Raw genomic sequence first — 21792 nt, forward strand, 5'->3', positions numbered from 1 at the left:
TGAGTCTCGAGCTCCGGGCCCTCCAGTATACAGACAGCAAGCCAAATAAGTTACATTAACATACAAACTACTGAAATTGAGTTAATTTTAAATTTAATCAGACAAATCACGGCCTGCGAATATCATACAAACTACTGAAATAGTAAGACCATCTGTTTAGTGCAAGATAGTTTGGCTTGGTCAATAAACCGTTAATGGCCAAAGACCTTCTGTTTGGACAGATCAGTTCCTAACACTGATGAATACTCGCTGAGTCCGATCTTTTGTAATCTTAATAAGCACATAAAGGTAACTATAAAGTGTTTCTCATGTTTTCATAGAAAAGAACACTGCCCTGGTATTACAGAGCACGTTCCAGACAGTAAAAAGCATTATAAACTCTTGCGAGGGAATGACACTCATGCATACAAAAGCAATAACTTTATCCAGCTCACTAGACCATGGCGACCCTTTCATTGTGGTTGCTCTTGGAGACCTCAGCATGTTAATGAATTGACCTGTTTGTGATGGGAATAGTGATGGGCTTCACAGATCACAAGCTGTTAGGAGTTTGGCCCCATCATATTACTCATGCACGGCTATATATAGTTACTTCATTTCTATATTCATTGTCTAGTTATTTTATTTAAAGGGATAGTTCACCCAAAAATTACAATTCTCTCATAATTTACTCACACTCATGCCACTCCCGAAACATGGTTTTCTTTCATTTGCAGAACACAAAGGAAGATTTTTTTTAAGAATATTTCAGCTCTGTAGTTCCATAAAATGCAAGTGAATGTTGATCAGTACTTTAAAACACAAAAAAGCACATAAATTCAGCATAAAAGTAATCCATACGACTCCAGTGGTTTAATGTCTTATGAAGCAATATGATAAGTGTGGGAGAACAGATCAATATTTAAGGATGAGTTCAGAGCTGCATAATACCCATATTAATCTTCTACCATATCTGATTATGGCAGAACTTGTAAGGGTAGAATGGCAGAATGCAATTCTGAAATCTGAGCTTAAGTCATTTTTTACTATAAATCTCCACTTTCACATTTTTATTCTTTTGTTTTTAGCGATTTGCATTCTTCATGTACATTGCCACCTACTGGACATAGAGAAACATTTATAGTCATTGGTCCGTTTCTCACCCACATCTATCATATTGATTTTGAAGATATTGATTTAACCACTGGATTACTTTTATGCTGTCTTTATGTGCTTTTTAGAGCTTAAACATGTTGGTCACCATTCCCTTGCATTGTATGGGCCTACAGAGCTCAAATACTCAAAAAATCTTCAGCAGAAGAAAGTAAGTCATTCCCAACCATGTATATATATATATATATATATATATATATATAGATAGATAGATAGTTACTTCATTTTTATATTCATTGTCTAGTTATTTTTATTTAAAGTGATAGTTCACCCAAAACTGAAAATTGTCTCATCATTTACTCACACTCATGCCATTCCCGAAACATGCCTTTCTTTTGCAGAACACAATTTAAGACTTTTAGAAGAATATTTCAGCTCTGTAGGTCCACAAGTGAATGGTGACCAACATTTTTAAGCTCTATAAAGCACATAAAGACAGCATAAAAGTAATCCATACGTCTTCAGAAGTGATATGATAAATGTGGGTGAGAAACTATGCAGAACTATCTGGAAACGTTGTTATTAAACTGTGAAGCAGCACTGCAGCCTAGTATAATAGTTACCTTCGTTGTTTACTTTTTATGCAAAACTTTATGCAATTTATCAGAGAGAAGCAATCTTTGATGAACATTTCTCAAAGAAAGAAGGTTTGTGTGAACAATTATTTGGTCTGTGAATCTTTGTAGTGCGTCTGCCATACAGTGCAATGGTGTGGTGTGTGTGTGTATATATGATGATGATGATGATGTAATGTAATGCATAGCACGCTTACAAACCATACGATGATTCATGTAGGTGAAGGGAAAAAATCAACCCCACAGTTTGTTTAAATGCCAAGTACAACATCTGATCCGAGAACAGAATGACAAGTATGTAAAGAAACAGTCCACAGATGTCTAAATTGTTTTTGTGAAACGAAGAAATACCTTTTCACTGAGTCGCACGACCTGATTTATTTTGTCTTCATCTTGTAGAAGCTCCTGTAGTTCACTGGTACTGAGGACCCTGTACCCATCTGGGTAAGAGTTCGAGTTCAAGTCCCTTTTCTGGGACATTCTTGTCCCGCTGAGACGCACTAAACAACTCCGTTTAGCAGGCATTTAACTTCCATTTTGCTCATGCTGAACACGGGAGCGGTGCTGGAGAAACTGTCGTCTGCACGAAGGCGCACCACTGTTTGCAGAGAAGACAATGCACTGAGACTACAGCAGTACACGTTTACAGACACCTGCAGTTCCGCCTTCAACCGCAAGGGGGCACATCGTCACAGTCAGAAGAGCGTGCCGCACAGAATTTAAAAACAGTGCTGTTTGCTGAAAACCTGTTCAGACCAGGCCCAAAAAACAGAAGAAGAAGAAGAAGAAAAAAAATGTACACAAAGAAAATTATTTTAAGAACATTAATATTGTATGCATTGGGAAGTTTCCCTCCTATTTTTTCTCATTGGAAAATGTTTGTAATTCTCATAATCAGTCAGTGATGATTCTCTCAATAGATTATATTACATGTACTCTTCTGTAGTGTACTGAATTGATGAAATTAGAGTCGTCCTGTCTGGACATAATGATGATTATTTATTTTTAAATGTTTATGCAGTATATATATATATATATATATATATATATATATATATATTACACTCACCTAAAGGAGTATTAGGAACACCTGTTCAATTTCTCATAAATGCAATTATCTAATCAACCAATCACATGGCAGTTGCTTCAATGCATGGGCCGACTGATTCAAGCTGATAGAAGAGCAACTTTGCCTGAAATAACCACTCGTTACAACCGAGGTATGTAGCAAAGCATTTGTGAAGCCACAACACGCACAACCTTGAGGCGGATGGGCTACAACAGCAGAAGACCCCACCGGGTACCACTCATCTCCACTACAAATAGGAAAAAGAGGCTACAATTTGCAAGAGCTCACCAAAATTGGACAGATGAAGACTGGAAAAATGTTGCCTGGTCTGATGAGTCTCGATTTCTGTCGAGACATTCAGATGGTAGAGTCAGAATTTGGCATAAACAGAATGAGAACATGGATCCATCATGCCTTGTTACCACTGTGCAGGCTGGTGGTGGTGGTGTAATGGTGTCGGGGATGTTTTCTTGGCACACTTTAGGCCCCTTAGTGCCAACTGGGCATCGTTTAAATGCCACGGCCTACCTGAGCATTGTTTCTGACCACGTCCATCCCTTTATGGCCACCATGTACCATCCTCTGATGGCTACTTCCAGCAGGATAATGCTCCATGTCACAAAGCTCGAATCATTTCAAATTGGTTTCTTGAACATGACAATGAGTTCACTGTACTAAAATGGCCCCCACAGTCACCAGATCTCAACCCAATAGAGCATCTTTGGGATGTGGTGGAACGAGAGCTTCGTGCCCTGGATGTGCATCCCACAAATCTCCATCAACTGCAAGATGCTATCCTATCAATATGGGCCAACATTTCTAAAGAATGCTTTCAGCACCTTGTTGAATCAATGCTACGTATAATTAAGGCAGTTCTGAAGGCATTATGGTGTGCCAGCCAAGATCGTTAACATCATCCGAAACTCGTACGACGGTATGACCAGCAGAGTGGTCCATGAAGGGAAGCTTACGGAGACCTTCGAAGTGAGAACCGGGGTTCATCAGGGATGTCTGCTCTCGCCCTTTCTCTTCTTGCTAGCCATCGACTGGATAATGAAGATCACAACAGCACGTACAAGAACAGGAATCCAGTGGACACCCTTCACACAACTCGACGACCTGGTCTTCACGGATGATTTGGCCTTGCTATCCCACACCCGACAGCAGATGCAGGAGAAGACAAACAGCACAGCTGCCACCTCCGCTCAAGTTGGTCTGAACATCAACAAACAGAAGACAAAGATCCTCAAGGTGAATAACACCAACAACGACCCAGTCCAGTTGGACGGAGAGGCGTTAGAAGAAGTAAAGGCCTTCACCTACCTGGGCAGTGTCATCGACAAGCAGGGCGGAACAGACGCTGACGTCAAGGCATGAATATGTAAAGCAAGAGCAGCCTTCCTACAGCTGAGGAACATCTGGAGCTCAAAGGAACTGGGCCTAAGGACAAAGGTCAGGCTGTTCAACACCAATGTCAAGGCGGTCCTTCTCTATGGTGCAGAGACATGGAGGACAACAGTGGCGACAATGAAGAAAGCTCAGACCTTCATCAACTCCTGTCTGCGAAGAATCCTCCAGATCCGCTGGCCAAACACCATCAGCAACCAGGACCTTTGGCAGAGAACCAATCAGCTTCCTGCAGAAGATGAGATCCTGAAACGACGCTGGAGATGGATTGGCCACACCCTCCGCAAGCCAGCCTCCAACATCACCAGGCAAGCGCTCACCTGGAATCCCCAAGGCAAAAGGAAAAGAGGAAGGCCAATAAATACGTGGCGCCAAGATCTGGCAGCTGATACCAAAGAACTTGGATACACCTGGAGCCAACTGGAGAGAAAAGCCCAAGACAGGGATGCCTGGAGAGCTCTTGTTGGCGGCCTATGCCCCAGGAGGGGTAGCAGGCATAAGTAAGTAAGAAGGCGAAAGGGGGTCAAACACAGTATTAGTATGGTGTTCCTAATAATCCTTTAGGTGAGTGTATATATATATATATATATATATATATATATATATACACACAGGTCCTTCTCAAAAAATTAGCATATTGTGATAAAGGTCATTATTTTCCATAATGTAATGATAAAAATTGAACTTTGATATATTTTAGATTCATTGCACACCAACTGAAATATTTCAGGTCTTTTATTGTTTTAATACTGATGATTTTGGCATACAGCTCATGAAAACCCAAAATTCCTATCTCAAAAAATTAGCATATTTCATCCGACCAATAAAAGAAGTGTTTTTAATACAAAAAAAAAAAAGTCAACCTTCAAATAATTATGTTCAGTTATGCACTCAATACTTGGTCGGGAATCCTTTTGCAGAAATGACTGCTTCAATGCGGCGTGGCATGGAGGCAATCAGCCTGTGGCACTGCTGAGGTGTTATGGAGGCATCTTCCTCAGGGTCAGGTCACCTCTTCTCGTTGTGCAGCGTTTTTTGCCACACTTTTTCCTTCCCACAGACTTCCCACTGAGGTGCCTTGATACAGCACTCTGGGAACAGCCTATTTGTTCAGAAATTTCTTTCGGTGTCTTACCCTCTTGCTTGAGGGTGTCAATGATGGCCTTCTGGACAGCAGTCAGGTCAGCAGTCTTACCCATGATTGCGGTTTTGAGTAAAGAAACAGGCTGGGAGTTTTTAAAAGCCTCAGGAATCTTTTGCAGGTGTTTAGAGTTAATTAGTTGATTCAGATGATTAGGTTAATAGCTCGTTTAGAGACCCTTTTCATGATATGCTAATTTTTTGAGATAGGAATTTTGGGTTTTCATGAGCTGTATGCCAAAATCATCAGTATTAAAACAATAAAAGACCTGAAATATTTCAGTTGGTGTGCAATGAATCTAAAATATATGAAAGTTTAGTTTTTATCATTACATTATGGAAAATAATGACCTTTATCACAATATGCTAATTTTTTGAGAAGGGCCTGTATATATATATATATATATATATAATTTTAACAGTAAATCATTTTTAATTTAATTAAAAAGGTTATTAGTTAATAACTCTAATTCAATTTATTTGATAATTTTTATTGAGATATTTGTTCATTATTTTAACTGTAATTAAGGACATTTGAAATGGTATTTAACATTTAATTACATTGAAATATGATTATGTATAGATACATTTTATTCACATTACAGTATGGGTGGGGGGGGGGGTACTTAATTGTCATGAAAATATTGTCAAATTGCACACAAAATGTTTTAATAGTCTTAAAAAAAGAGTTTGTTTGTGCGATTCGCCCATTTACATTGTTATCACTCTTTAACAATTTTAAAGAACTGAAGCACTTAAAAGTGTACCACATTTTAATTTCTTTCTCATTCTGAAGTGTACTGTAAAATTACATAATGCTCTAAACTTCTCAGGGACAGCCTGGGGACATATTAAAGGGATAGTTCATCCAAAAATGAATATGATAAGTGTGGGAGAACAGATCAATATTTAAGGATGAGATCAGCGTTGCATAATACCCATACTAATCTTCTACCATATCTGATTATGGCAGAACTAGTAAGGGTAGTATGGCAGAATGCAATTCTGAACTCTTCATGTACATTGCCACCTACTGGACAGAGAGGAAAATTTATAGTAATTGGTCCGTTTCTCACCCACATCTATCATATTGATTTTGAAGATATGGATTTACTGGATTACTTTTATGCTGTCTTTATGTGCTTTTTAGAGCTTAAAAATGTTGGTCACCATTCTCTTGCATTTTATGGGCCTACAGAGCTCAAGCATTCTTCTAAAAATCTTCATTTGTGTTCAGCTAAAGAAAGAAAGTCATATATATCTGAGCTGGCATGGGTGATTATATGACAAGAGAATTTTCATTTTTGGGTGAACTATTTCTTTAACTAAACACCTTATAATTGGTATATAAATTGACACACTTCACAGCTTTTTATATTTACAATTTATATATTCATTATTATTGGACTTCTGTTTTGAAAGTTAACATTTAAAAAATTGTTTTGTTCTTCCCATTCTTAGATTTGTGTTTAATGAGGATTAACCGATTAATCAAATATGACTTAATTTACAATGAGATATATCACAATCAAAAATTCCAAACAATACATTTTCAAAGCAAAGTTGAAAACTGGACACGAAATAATCTTCAATATTACGCACTAAACTACACATCCCAGGATTCATATGAAATTGCGTCAGACGTAAGCATGATCCTATTTGTCAATTACTCTGACGGCAAAATTCTGCGACATTATCGTCAACATGGCGTCGTTCGCGGGAGACCGATGGAGAGATGCTCTGATAAACCACGATATCTTCCAGAAATTACAAGAAAGACTTCACTTGGAGCCCCAAGGGACTAGCAGAAGAATAGCCAAGAACCTCACGTTCTGCCTTAATGGCGACCTTTTCACCTGGGATAGTGTTGAGTGTGTGTTTTACACCACAAACCTGCGACAGCTGAACTCTGAGGGCGACACAGACACTTCCAAATATCAGGTCTGTGGGGTTCTGCTGTCTTTAAGGAATCCTGTTGTCTGGTTGGAATAATTAATTCCTTCATTTTGGAATAATTAATTCCTTCATTTTAATCCCTTGATTATTCCTTGATCAGAAGGAGTTGTCTGGTTAGGAAGTCGTCACTACAACAGAGTTGTCATTTTGTAAATAACTCGACACAGATAAGTATAGGACGCGATTTTATTTGTCTAAAATCATTTAAAAAATGTTTGTGTTTATGTCTTTTGGCTAAAACTTTGAAACGGTGTGTATTTTTATGTTTGTGGACTTGCCCCATTCACTTCCATTGCAAGTGTCCTAATTTAACAGCGAGTTGTGCATTATTTCTAAATAAGCAAGGGACGAGTCAGATTTATTAATTTACTTATTTATTTTTGACAATCACCATTGTATTAAATATTGACAATTGTGCTTAACTATTTAGTCAGAACATTTATTTACACAATGTCCTATCTGTTGCTTTAACAGATAATTTTCTTTCAGGGGTCTGAAATGAAATGAAATGTTTTATTCCCTGATTGATTTGTTCTGATTGAAGTTTCTGTCTGAATAGTTACTGATCTCCTAATTTCCCCAGACTCTTCTGTGCATCAACTCGCCGCTGTTTGAAGTGTGTCAGGTGCTTGTCAGCCCCACACAGTATCATGTGGCTCTCATCGGTCAGCGTGGTGCGACTATACTTGAATTGCCACAGCGCTGGGGCAAAAAATCCGAATTTGAGGGTGGACGCATTCAGATAAACTGCAAGTGAGTTTGTGGCAGACCAGCTGTCAGATGTGACAGCTACATTTTCTGAGCAGTTGGCAAGATGATGACTTTTATCAATCAAAGTGACAGGTTTTACTTTCCTTGATAAATATGAACCCTTATATTTCCTGATTACTTTGTCACTTTACAACATTTGAAAATAATGTGCATCTCTTTTTTAAGCTGTGCAATGGTGCATAGTATATATAGGCTATTTTGTATTGCAGAAATTGCAAGAATAGTATGGAAGTGTGCTGTTCTGAGCATAGCCCATTGCCAAGCAGAGCTGCATCAGCCCTCTGGACTACCTTTGAAATTCATTGGGTTTGGTCTTTCACAGGACGATTCCTGTAGCTGAGCGCTTTTTCACCAGTTCTGCCTCTGTGACACTCCGACAGGCTGCCTGGTATCCTAGTGAAACTGAAGAGCCCCATCTAGTCTTACTGACTTCAGACAACACCATCAGGTACCTGCGACTGACAGGATGTGTTTCAGAAGAGCCGAAATAGTGTTGTATCGCACTTGGTTGTTAAAAGAATGTTTTTCTTTTCACAGATTTTACAACCTTAAAGAGCCACAGTCCCCTGCAAAAGTTTTGTCAGTGTCTCAGGTAGATGAGGACAACAGTGTCCACACAAGAGGGTATGTTATCAGACAACATCCAAACCATACAGTGCTCTTTGGAATACTTGTATAGAAAGGTATTTCTCTTGTGCAGGCGCTCCTATGCTGCCTCTCTGGGTGAGACTGCTGTGGCATTTGACTTTGGGCCACTGGCAGATTCTCCTCGTCAGTGTATGAAAAAGGAGCTTCTGGTGTACCCGCTATACATCCTGTTTGGGAATGGAGAGACATATCTGAGCTATATTTCTCTTACACACAGGTAACAATAATCTTATACTATTGGCACTGTTATTATGCAATTAAATTAAACAACTAATAGTGCTATTCATTAAAGGGATAATTCACCCAAAAAGTTAAAGTTTCAGTTCTGTAGGTCCATACAATGCAAGTGAATGTTGATTAGACTTTTTGTAGGTCCAAAAATCAAATTAAGGCAGCATAAATTAATCCATAAAACTCCAGTGGTTTAATCCATATTTTCAGAAGTGAAATGATAAGTGTGGGTGGGAAACAGAACAATATTTAAGATCTTTTTTTTTACTCTAAATCTGTTTTAGTGTCAGTAATCTAGGGAAGCCCATGGGCCCCTTGCCCATGTACCCTGCAGCAGAGGATAACTATGGCTATGATGCATGTGCTGTGCTCTGCCTGTCTTGTGTGCCCAACATCCTGGTTATTGCCACTGAAACGGGAACACTGTACCATTGTGTAGTGCTGGAGGCGGAGGAAGAGGAGGACAGTGGAGTAAGTCACAGACAGGTTTCTGTTAATCACATTTAGGCCGGTTTCAAACATTCTGCACCTGCAACAACTTTCACACTGACAGGGATTCTGCTGTGTAACAGAGCTATGGCTCTAGTCAGAACCTTAAAGGGATAGTTCACACAAAAAGTGAAAATTATCTCGTGACTCTGTCATGCCATCCCAAATGTGTATGACTTTCTGTCTTCTGCAGAACCCAAATGAAGATTTTTAAAAGAATATTTCAGCTTTGTAGGTCCATACAATGGTGACCAAAACTTTGAAGCTCCAAAAATCACATAAATGCAGCACAAAAGTGATCAATAAGACTGTGGTTAAATCCATGTCTTCAGAATTGATCCAATCAGTTTTGGATAGGAAACAGACCAAAATATATCTATTTTTCCCACTATAAATCTTCACATCTGCTGTTGCCTTGGCGATCATGATTTTAAGGTTGACTACATTCATAGCGTCATCTAGCACTCTGCGTGAGCGCTAAGCAAGTGTAATCAAGCTTCAAATCATGATCACGCCTAGAGACTGCAATGGCAAGATGTACAGTGAAAAAGGAGTTATATTTTGGTCTGTTCTCACCCAAAATCGATTACTTTTATGCCGCCTTTATGTGGTATTTGGAGCTACAAATATTTCGTCACAACTCACTTTCATTGTATGGACCAACAGAGCTGAGATATTCTTCTAAAAATCTTTGTTTGTGTTCAGCAGAAAAAGTAAGTCTTGGATGGCATGAGGGTGAGTAAATGGTGGGAGAATTTTAATTTTTGGGTGAACTATCCCTTTAAGTATTTCTGGTTATCTACCCTGATTTTTTAGCAGCTACAAATTATACAATGTTTATTGGGTGTGGACCATTGGGCACCAAAATACTGTAAATTGCTGCAGATGCGAGATGTGTGAAACAGGCCTTGGAAATCACCATTGTTCACTAAATTTTTTCTAGGCTGTAACCAAAATGCTGCTTGTGCAGTGTCAGGAATGCTGAGCTCCTGTTTTGTGTTCAGGCTGTAGAGAAGTGGTCCAAAGGCTCCGAAACGGTGCCTTCACTCTACGTGTTTGAGTGTGTGGAGCTGGAACTTACCCTCAAACTGGCAGCTGCCGCGGAGGAGGAGGAGATAACGGAGTCAGACTTCACCTGTCCAATCAGATTACACAGAGGTGTGTGGGTATGTAGAAAGATGACTTATGAATATGTTTGTGAGCGTTAGCGTTTATGAACTTAAAATTAATTCAAAGGAATATTTTGATAGCGCCACATTGTTACACTTTTAGGTGAAATCAACCTACTAATGGTTTATTTAGAGTGGACTCTACATATTAAGCTTGGATACAACATTTTAACCATGACTAATATATGTGTGTGTGTGTGTGTGTGTGTGTGTGTGTGTGTGTGTGTGTGTGTGAACATATATTCAGTATATATATTTTGTCAAGGTTAAAATTTTGTATCCAAGCTTAATATGCAGAGTAAATTCTAGAGACTGTTGTGTGTGAAAATCCCAGGAGATCAGCAGGTACAGAAATATTCAAACCAGCCCGTCTGGCACCAACAATCATGCCACTATCCAAATCACTGCGATCAAATTTTTCCCCCATTCTGATGGTTGATGTGAACATTAACTGAAGCTCCTGACCCGTATCTGCATGATTTTATTATATCTTCACTGCTGCCACACGATTGGCTGATTAGATAATCACATGGATGATTGTTGGTGCCAGACGGGCTGGTTTGAGTATTTCTGTAAATGCTGATCTCATGAGATTTTCACACATAACAGTCTCTAGAATTTACTCAGAATGGTGCCAAAAACAAAAAACATCCAATGAGTGGCAGTTCTGTGGACAGAAATGCCTTGTTGATGAGAGAGGTCAACAGAGAATGGTCAGACTGGTTCTAACTGACAAAATCTACAGCAACTCAGATAACCGCTCTGTACAATTGTGTTGAGAAGAATATCATCTTAGAATGTTATTCTGAGATGTGGGTTTTTTGGGCGGCACAAGGAGCACCTACACAATATTAGGCAGGTGGTTTTAATGTTGTGGCTGATCAGTGTATATATATATATAGTTTTAACATTGATTACTATTGGTTGCAGACCCTCTGTGTCAGCACAGGTATCACTGCACCCATGAGGCTGGTGTGCACAGTGTAGGACTCACCTGGTTCAAAAAACTGCACAATTTTCTGGAGTCTGGTGAGTGCTTCCGTTTTCTGCTACATCAAAACCTTCATAAGATGATTGACTTGATCAGAGTTCAAATATTGTATGTGGTCACAGCTCTAGAGTGGAATATTTGAAATGCTGCGTATTGTTGTATGTGCTTTTGTTGTGTTTATTATTGTGTTTTATGTCCAGGTGAAGAGGATAAAGACAGTCTGCAGGAACTGGCGGCAGAACAGCGTTGCATAGTGGAACACATCCTGTGCACCAGACCTCTCACTAACAGGTTGGGGGAAGGCAGTAAATACAAGCATATTTGAAATTAGGACAAGGCAATATATGTAATATTTATGACGCAATGATTTTAGTGTTGATTTAAAATGAAGCAACATGGTGAATATCACAAGGAGCTGCATATATGTTATGTAACTATAGGTTGTTCTTTATTATGAGGTATTGTTATATTGGTGTGTAAATGGAAATTATTAAAAATATATTTTCTTCTTGATTTATTATTATTATTTATTATTTTTTAAACAATGTGGAATACATGCCTTTTCCAATAAGATATTTAGTTTGTTTTAGTTCTTGCATTAAACATTTTGAATCTACTGTAATTAACTGCTTGGATAAAATGATGGTTCCTCTAACTGAAATAAAAATCACACTTTATTCCACTTACAAATACATAAATATCAAGATTTCTTTAGCTGTATTACCCAGTCTTCAAACGAGTCTTGCAGTAAATTAGCTTTTAACTAGAAAATGCACAAACAACAGAATAATATTCAGATCTCCAATGGGACTCAAGCCCAGTTTTCAAAGACATTAGTTTAAAAGGCAAGTTAAAAGGGAAAGTTCACCCAAGATTTTTTATTTTCTCATCTAATCACCCTCATGCCTCCCAGATGTGTATGACTTTCTTCCTTGTGCAGAACAGAAATTAATATTTAATATTTCAGCTTTGTAGGTCATCATAATTGAAGTGAATGGGTGGCAACATTTTGAAGCTCCATAAATAACATATGGGGAGCGTAAAAGTCCATATGACTCCAGTGGTTAAATACATGTGTTCAGACACTATGTGATAGGTGTGTGTGAGAAACAGATCAATATTTTTATCATAAAGTATCCTCTCTACCCAGTAGGGGGCGATATGCATTAAGACTGTGAATCACAAAAAAAACTGAAGAAGAATGGGAAAGTGAAACTGAAGTGGAGATTGACTGAGCAGGGAGGAGAATTAAATATTGATCTGTTTCTCACCGATACCTATCATATTGCTTCGCAAGACATGGATTAAACCACTGAAGTCTTATGGATTACTTTTATGATGCACTTATGTGGATTTTGGAGCTTCAAAATGTTGGCACCCATTCACTTGCATTGTATGGACCTACAGAGCTGGAATATTCTTTTAAAAAATCTTCATTTGTGGTCTGCTGAAGAAAGTCAAACTCATCTGGGATGGCATGAGGGTGAATTAGTTATGAGAGAATTTTCATTTTTGGGTGAACTATCCCTTTAAGCAAACCCTAAAAAAAGTTATCGCTTTGAAGCACTGTATTCTTTTCTCTTTCTCTCAGTTTGCCGGCTCCCATTCGTGGGTTTTGGATCGTGTCAGATCTGTCCCTGGGAGCCACTATGATCTGCATCACTAGTACTTATGAGTGTCTGCTGCTGCCTCTGCTGTATGTCATGAGCACTCATTGTCTTGCCCCCCTTTTGTTTGATTATCGTGCAAGGAATGATACGTGCTATGGAATTTCATTTGTTTTAACTAACGTTGTTTTCACATATGCGTTTAGAAGTTCTATTCGTCCCCCATCACCTCCTTTGCTCTGCTCTGATCCTGGGGCAGGGCCAGGCAGCTCTCCTCTTCGCGGATTGGCCGAAGACTCCTTTGAGCAGCATATTCGCAACATTCTGGCACGTACCTCGACCAACCCGCTAATGCTGAGGTGTGACTAGCATTACGTTATTACAGCATTATGAATTTATTTTTATAGCTTTAGAGAAATTTTTGAGGCTGTCACATGCAGAGGTGATCTTGTCTAATGTGTGTGTTTCAGGGCTGGGGATAAAGACTCGTCTCCTCCTGCTGCAGAGTGTCTGCAGCTGCTCAGCAGAGCCACACAGGTGTTTCGAGAGGAGTACATCCTCAAACTGGGCCTGGCACATGAAGAAATGCAGAGAAGGTAGAACATAAAGAAGCACTTGGCCGGCAGAACAGTTCATGTTTGTAGGCTGAACGATTTGAACCAAAATTCTAATAGCGAATATTTTGAAAAATATTGCGACTGAATTGAACTGCAAAATAAAATGAAACAAAATATTTTTTTTATTATTGTAAGTGATTCCTTTTAATCAAAATTAAATCATGTTTTGTCCATGTTCTAGTGCTGATTGAAATTCTGTTCTAGAAAGAATATTTACACTCGAGTCCTCTTGAAGGAATATTCCAGATTCAATACAAGTTAAGCTCAATCGACAGCAATTTGTGGCTTAATGTTGATTAACACAAAAATTCACTTTGACTCGCCTCTCGTTTTCTTAAAAACAAAAAAATCCAAAATCTGGGTTACTGTGAGGCACTTACAATGGAAGTGAATGGAGGCCAATCAAAACCATTAAAATACTCACTTTTTCAAAAGTATAGATACATGATGTGTAAAAACATGATTTAAGTTTGAAAAATGTACTTCCTAACATTTTCTGTGTAAAGCTATATCCAATAATACAACTTTCTTACCATGACAAATGGTCAACAAACCCCAAAACCCTAAAAATGACAAAACCCCCCCCCAAAAAAACAAAGACAATTTAAACAACTTTACAGCTGGAAAAAAAACCAAACATCTTTAACACATTCACATTGCACCTGTTCATTACGCCTTCTTTTTGTCCACTTTCTGAAAGAGTCTTTTCATCAGATTTCTTTGAAACAGTTATTTTGAGTATCGTATTGTAATATCCGAATAATAAGTTATTATTAATGAGTTAAATTATTACAGAAATATATTATTGCATAATAACAACAACAATATGATAATAATAGTTATTATAATTATGAATTATTAATATCATTAGTAATTTGTATTATTGTAAAATAGTTATGTATTTCTGTTATAATATCTTAACTTGCACGTGGCATTGCTATGCAGTCTGGATAAATCCTTGTGCCTTTATTTTGGCAGGAGATTTTATGTTTGTTTAACTTTTTATTTTAATTTTGGTGTAAAACTCAAGGAAGATTGTAGTGTTTCTGTTTGTAGGTGAGTCCAAAACAGCCTGTTAATGCAGGCAGTTTAATGCGCTCATCTGTCCTTCTGAGCCCTTCTGTCCTCAAAAACCCGATGTCATGCCGTTATTTTACATTTGAATAGTAACTTGAAGCAGCCAAACATATTTGAAATGACGCAATGTGCATTAAAGTGAATATGGAGTGCTTTAAATATTACACACTCAGTGCATGTTAGCACAGAACCGCTCTGAAACCACTGAAAATACAGTATAATAAATCTCACACGAGCTCAGAGTAGGTGTAATTCACTGCCCATGTTTACATGCATTTAAGAAAGCATTACACATAACAGAGCTGCGCACACAACTATTTCAGACTGTTTATTTACTTTATTAAACGCAGCTTCACACTTTGATAATTACACTAGGTCATATTTTGATTTTGATTTTATTGTGATTAATCATTCAGCCCTAGTTATTGGTTATTGTTATATATCCATTCTCTAACGAGTTAATATTTGAAACCACCATTTTCTTGTCTTTTTTTTATCTTTAATGTAAATATACGTAGTAACATAGATAACTGATTGAAACAAATGAGTTTGATAGAGCCAGCACAGTGCCTGCATTTACATGTACTGCCTTAATCTGACACTTGGCACCTTTTGAACACTATTATGTGAAAGAACTGACATTTAAAAAGCTTGTTTGCTTTTGAATATGCATAATTAATATTCTAATTTTGGTCACATAATTTAACCATACTTTGAGATTGAATCCATTTACCTTACAAAAAATGTACCATGATATTTTCAAGTTTGGTTTTGGACATGGTACCATGGTAATACCATGTTTTTTTACACATGCACTATGGTAATGTTTGAGTATAAGTAAATACCATGGTACCTCTCTCTCTCTCTCTCTCTCTCTCTCTCTTATATATATATATATATATATATATATATATATATATATATATATATATATATGTAATTTCCACCTGATGCCAATTGTAGCACTGCATGCACTGTAAACCCCAGTGTTGTCATTACTGGAAAAATCAAGTTGTCTTAAATAAGTATTACTTGAAATGTCAAGTTTCGGGCTCATAACTCCAGTTCCTTGAACTCATTTATCTTCAAAATCTATAGACATAAGATTAAAGTGTTATGGCTCAAACCATAGACTGTAAAAAAAGATGGACGACGTACCTTCGCTCTTTTCCATTGGTGAGAACTGAAGCCGCCAGTGTCCCTATATGGCGCTGACATCTTGGGACTTGAGTCTGCGCAGTTGTGATTTCGGGACCAGACCTGCGCAGTAGTGAGCAGGAAGTAAAGCCGCGAAATCAAGGCCCCGCCCTCACTCTCGCTGAATCAATCGCAAGGACACGCCCCTGCACTTTTGACTTATGACGGTGCGAAATAAATAATTATAGAAATGTAGATATTAAATTTAAAGCTCCGATCTCCTCAGTCCTATATATATACTAACAATAACTAACTAAAAACAAACTTATTTTGAAAACAAACACTTGAAATTACATCAACGTGATAGAAACTACAGTAAATGACAGAAACTATCTTTGGAAAAAAGATATGTGAAGTGTAATTTAATTGTTTAGTTGGTCTCATGTCCCGTTGAATAACATGGGGAGGCGGGGTTTATGACCTATATTAGGACCAGTCACCGGGGGGCGATCGAGACGTTTTGGCTTCACTTTTGAGGGCTTGTGCGGCTGCACACTTGGCTCAAACGATTGGGGAATACCCATAATCCCTTGTACTTTAATTATTTAATGTTTCCGTGGTCAAAGGGAATTTATGGGGGCATTTAGATAGTTGTGTCTACTTGCATCTAGTTACCTGAACTTAAATAGTTATGTTCATTCTATATGAGCACCAATTCAATTGTACAGTCAACTTATTTGAGTTTCCAGTGTGCTTGAGCATAAAATGACAATTTGTTCCGTTGTGTGTAAAGTCTATATATTTGGAGTCTGTTCTGTTCCATGTAAATGACTTGATCTGAATTTTGTTTTAGATAAAGTGAGACCAAATGTCTGATTATTACAGTCCATGTAAATATAGCAAATAATTGTCTCTCTTTCAGAGTTAAGCTCCTGACCGGACAGAAAATCAAACAGCTGGAGGATCTTGCTCTGTGCAGAGAGGATAGGTGACCACAACATTGCCTGATCTATATGAATCATAGACACATATACACAAACAACACATTCAGCTCTTTAAAGCAGGGTTTACTCTTATCTTTTTCTCTCTTAAGTTTATGAAGTGTATGTTTGCTTGGCTCATCCAGCACAGTCATACAGTAGAAATGTGTTAAAGTGTTATGTTAGACACGTCTCTAACTAAAGAGCAGTTGCCCAAGCTATTATTGGGTGTTAAACAGTGGAAATGTTGCAGAGTCTTTAATAGTGTGGTTAACAGCAGCAGGCACACTGTTCAAAATATACTGTTCTGTGTGTTGCAGGAAAAGCCTGACGGAGGCCGCAGAGCGACTGGCTGATAAGTACGAAGATGCCAAGTATCATCAGGAGGCCATCATGAACAGGTTCATTGGTTATGTTATATTCATCTTTATGGATTTTGTTGCATTCCGATATTGCAGCCGGGGAATCCATAGTTAGTCATAACAAATTAATAAAACAAAACAATGCTGATTAATATGCAAATGTGTATCTTTAGCTGCATGTCGTAAAGCCAGTCGGTAATTGAGTTAAGTCATTTGTTGGACGAGTTTCGGAAACTTTTTGACTGATTAATTAAAAGAACCGGTTCATAAGAGTTAGACTACATTGCTTCATACTGTATGTTTGTTTCTTTAACGGATAGTTCACCCCAAAATAAAAATCTCTCGTCATTTATTCACCCTTATGTCATCCCAGGTGTGTATGACTTCAGAACACAAATTAAGGTATTTAGAAGAATATTTCAGCTCTGTAGGTCCTTTCAATGAAAGTGAAAAGTGACCAGAACTTTGAAGCACCAAAAAACACTTCAAGGCAGCATAAGTCAATATTTAAGTCCTTTTTTACTATAATATCTCCTCCCTGCCCAGTAGGTGGCGATATGCATGAAGTATGTGAATCACCAAAAACAAAAGAAAGTGAAAGTGGAGATTTATAATAAAAAATGAACTTAAATATTGTTCTGTTTCTCAGCCACACCTATCGGATTACTTCTTAAGACACAAATTAAATCAATGGAGTCTTATGGATTACTTTTATCCGACCTTTGTCCTTTTTTGGAGCATCAAAATTCTGGCACCCATTCACTTGCACTGTATGGACCTACAGATCTGAAATATTCTTCTAAAAATCTTTGTGTTTTGCAGAAGAAAGAAAGGCTTACACATCTGGGATGGCATGAGGGTGAATAAATGAGAGAATTTTCATTTTTTCACTCGACTAAAACATAATTACATTTACCATGGTGCTGTATATTCAGCAATGGTGCAGAAAACACTTTTTGATAGTTTTAATACCTTTGATACATACCATAGTACTATGACTGCCATATTCATCTACAGTACCATTGTAGTTACATGGAAGTTCAAAGAATACCATGGTACTACCATCAAGGTAGTGTCCAGAAAACATGGTTATACTAATTGGCAGTGAATTAATTATCTGTTGTTTGTCTGAATAAACTCTTCAGAGTAATGCCACTGTTTGTGTCTTGTGTGTGTGTGTGTGTGTGTGTGTGTGTGTGTGTGTGTGTGTGTGTGTGTATATAGAGTAAAACAGGTTTTGGGAAGTCTGCGCAGTCAACTTCCTGTGCTGTCAGACAGTGAGAAGGACATGAGGAAGGAACTGCAAACCATTCACGACCAGCTCCGTCACCTAGACAATGGCATTAAACAGGTTAATTTCTCATTAATTTCCATCTCTTTGCTTTTCCCTAGTCTCATATTGAAAATGCTTCACACAGTTTATCCTTCTTAAAGGGACAGTTCACCCAAATATGAAAATTCTCTCATTTATTCACCCTCATGCCATCCCAGATGTGTTTGACTTTCATTCATCTGCAGAACACAAATGAATATTTTTCGAAGAATATCTCAGTTCTATTGGTCCATACAATGCAATAACGGTGACCAGAACTTTAAAGCTCAAAAATCAGCGTAAAATTAATCCATAAGACATATAAGTGTGGGTGAGAAACAGATCAATATTTAAGACACTTTTTATATTTTTTATTTTACTATAAATCTACACTTTCACTTTCTTCTTTTGTTTTGGTGATTCACATTCTTTGTGCATGTTGCCAAATACTGGGCAGGTTGGAGAATTTACAGTAAAAAAAAAAAAAAAAAAATGACTTAAATATTGATCTGTCTCTCACTCACCTATCATATCACTTCTGAAGATATTTTACCACTGGAGTCTTATGGATTCATTTTATGCTTCCTTTATGTCCCTTTTGGTGCTTCAAAGTTCTGGTCACTATTCACTTGCATTGTATGTGCCTACAGAGCTGAAATATTCTTCTAAAAATCTTCCTTTTGTGTTCTGCAGAAGAAAGAAAGTCATACACAACTGGGATGGCATGAGGGTGAATAAATAATGAGAGAATTTTCAATTATTGGGTGAACTGTACCTCTAAAACTAAACGTGTTGATGACTGCAGAGACTTTAATCATTTATTTTGGTTGCGTTCCTCCATTACATTTCCCCAGTGTGATTTTGTGCATTGATGTATTATCAGGTGAACATGAAGAAAGAATATCAAAAGCAGCAGATGAGTACAGGAGCATCTCAAGCTCGCTCCAGCCTCGCACTCAACGCCAACCAGAGAACGTGTGTCCAGGGAGTCCTGAAAGAACAGTATGTACAGAGAATCAGGACTGCCAAGATGCTTTCATTTTCACGCTGCACCAAATGTAGATGCTAGGATGTACAAGTACTATTGTTTGTTTTTAAAGGTAGAAGCCCTTTTGTGTTGATTATGTTTCCAAGCATGGTCAATCCATGCCATATTTCAACCCAAAATCAAACTAAAATCATTATAAATAGTTTTTGGCATAAAATGAAGCCTATTTTTTAGGATAATTGTAAAAAAAAAAAAAAACATTATCGTGATATTATTTCCTGACAATTTATGCCTTGATCTAATGGGGGGAAAAAAATTAAAAAAAAAAAAACATAAAAAAAACGATATAGTACTAATGTAAAGAACAAGTATAAATGATGTATTTGTAACATTACAATAAGGTTGCATTTGTTAACATTAACAATGACAACTTTTTCAGCACTTTTTAGTCTGGTTTAATATTAATTTCTACATATACTAATAATTTTTTTATATTGAAAGTTATGTAAATTAACATTAGTTAATGCAGTATGAATTGTATTTATATTAATAAACATAACCAAGATTAATCCTTTTAAATAGTTATTGTTCATAGTTAATTTATGATACCAAATGCATTAATGCTTACCAATAAAACCTTATTGTAAAGTGTTACAGTAACATTTGTTGCACTGAAGTTCATTTGAATTTGAATAAATATAAAACAATTAAATAAAAAAAAAATCATTAGATCTGGAGGATTTATTAAAAATGTATTTTTTTTGTTTCACATTACAGTAATGGGATATTCTCACCTTACAGTTATGAGAATTTGCGCTTAATTTAAATGAAAATGTCACAATGCGAATAAGAAAATCTTAATGGACATATTTTCATTATATAAAACAGTTTATTATTAGAGAGAGAGAGAGAAAGAAAGAAAATAAATATATTACCTGGCCATTTCTTGGTGAGATTCACCCAATCATTAAAAGTAAAATCTAAATGAATGACAAAAGGAACTTAGGAACAACCAGTCTTGTCACTAGCTATTCGTAGTAGTTTCTCAATAACTTGTGCCACATCTTCAACTGCACAGCTAGAGTTGAACTGTTTTAACTTGACTAATGCTATCCTAAAAATGCTCTCTAATACACATTGCTGGAAAAAGTGAGAAAAGATGCAGTGGCACAGAATCCGTCCATCTGATGCATGTATACACAAAGCATTAAAAAACATTTGTGGAGACTGAACTCAAGAACTCAACTGTCCTTTGTGTACGTTCTTTAGGCCACTAATATCTGACTGTTGTGTTGGACTTGTTTGCTTCTGTCCTGCAGGGGAGAACACATCGCTGGCATGATGAAACAGATCAAGGACATCAAGAACCATTTCAGTTTCTGAGCAACAGCAATCAACAGTCCTCAAAGGCCAAACCGATTATATTCTTGTTTAATAGCACTCAAGGAAGCTGCAGAAGAGCACATCGCCAAATCTTGAACCTCGGAGTTGAGTTTCACCCAAACCTCCCAGATCCTAAAGGTCTTTAAAAAAGGACATTTAGTTGAAATTTTTGTATAAACTGTTTTGTCTACTTTTGTTTGTGGTACATGTAGTCAACACCCTGACAATAAAGCATTTGTACATTGAATTGTGTGTTGCTATGGGAATTTATCAGCTCTGAGACAGAAGTGTTAGTCATTTCCTGAATTGAGACAATGGCTTATCTGAAGAAGTTATGTGTATTAAGACTTTACTCTCTGTTTCTCTCTTATTCCTGTCCACTCACAAGATGGAACGTGAAAGAGATATTCATGACATAACTTTAGTCCTAAAATCTCTGGCAGAGCCAGCATCATCTGGGGTAAAGAAGAACCATTAATGATACCATTGTTGTCAGATTTTACTGCTGTTTTGAAATATGACCTTTTGATCTTAATTTCTTTTTAGCTGAGATCATATTTATGAGCGATATTAAGAATGTCAGCACGAGCTATTCTGCAACATATTCCTTCCACTTAACCGCAGCATCCGCACTTCAATAGGTCATTACAATATGACCTGATACCTTGAGTTATAACTGCATCAATTGTGCAGGAAGTCTTTCTTGGCACAGTCTCAAGAAGGTATAAAGG

General features: G+C 37.3%; 2 protein-coding genes across 2 annotated transcripts in view; one reads left to right on the forward strand and one right to left on the reverse strand.

The window, feature by feature from the left end:
- The window catches only part of LOC127642343 (vacuolar protein sorting-associated protein 37D-like), a 43858-nt gene extending 41491 nt beyond the window's left edge, over positions 1-2367 (reverse strand). Inside the window, exon 1 of the mRNA XM_052124957.1 lies at positions 2079-2367. Within this exon, the coding sequence (XP_051980917.1) occupies positions 2079-2252 (174 nt within the window). The 5' untranslated portion in view covers positions 2253-2367. The remainder of the gene's footprint in view (positions 1-2078) is intronic.
- A 4677-nt stretch (positions 2368-7044) lies between these two features.
- On the forward strand, positions 7045-21301 carry LOC127640344 (nucleoporin 88-like). The gene is made up of 17 exons (XM_052122844.1): positions 7045-7284; positions 7883-8052; positions 8393-8518; positions 8608-8694; positions 8771-8935; positions 9234-9420; positions 10443-10596; positions 11538-11636; positions 11799-11889; positions 13190-13294; positions 13412-13564; positions 13676-13801; positions 16959-17024; positions 17337-17417; positions 18603-18729; positions 19574-19692; positions 20998-21301. The coding sequence occupies exons 1-17, from the start codon at positions 7048-7050 to the stop codon at positions 21059-21061; spliced, it is 2157 nt and encodes a 718-aa protein (XP_051978804.1). The 5' UTR covers positions 7045-7047; the 3' UTR covers positions 21062-21301.
- Positions 21302-21792: the final 491 nt, after the last annotated feature.

The sequence above is a fragment of the Xyrauchen texanus genome, chromosome 4 (assembly GCF_025860055.1).
Source record: "Xyrauchen texanus isolate HMW12.3.18 chromosome 4, RBS_HiC_50CHRs, whole genome shotgun sequence".
In the NCBI taxonomy this organism is placed as follows: Eukaryota; Metazoa; Chordata; class Actinopteri; order Cypriniformes; family Catostomidae; genus Xyrauchen; species Xyrauchen texanus.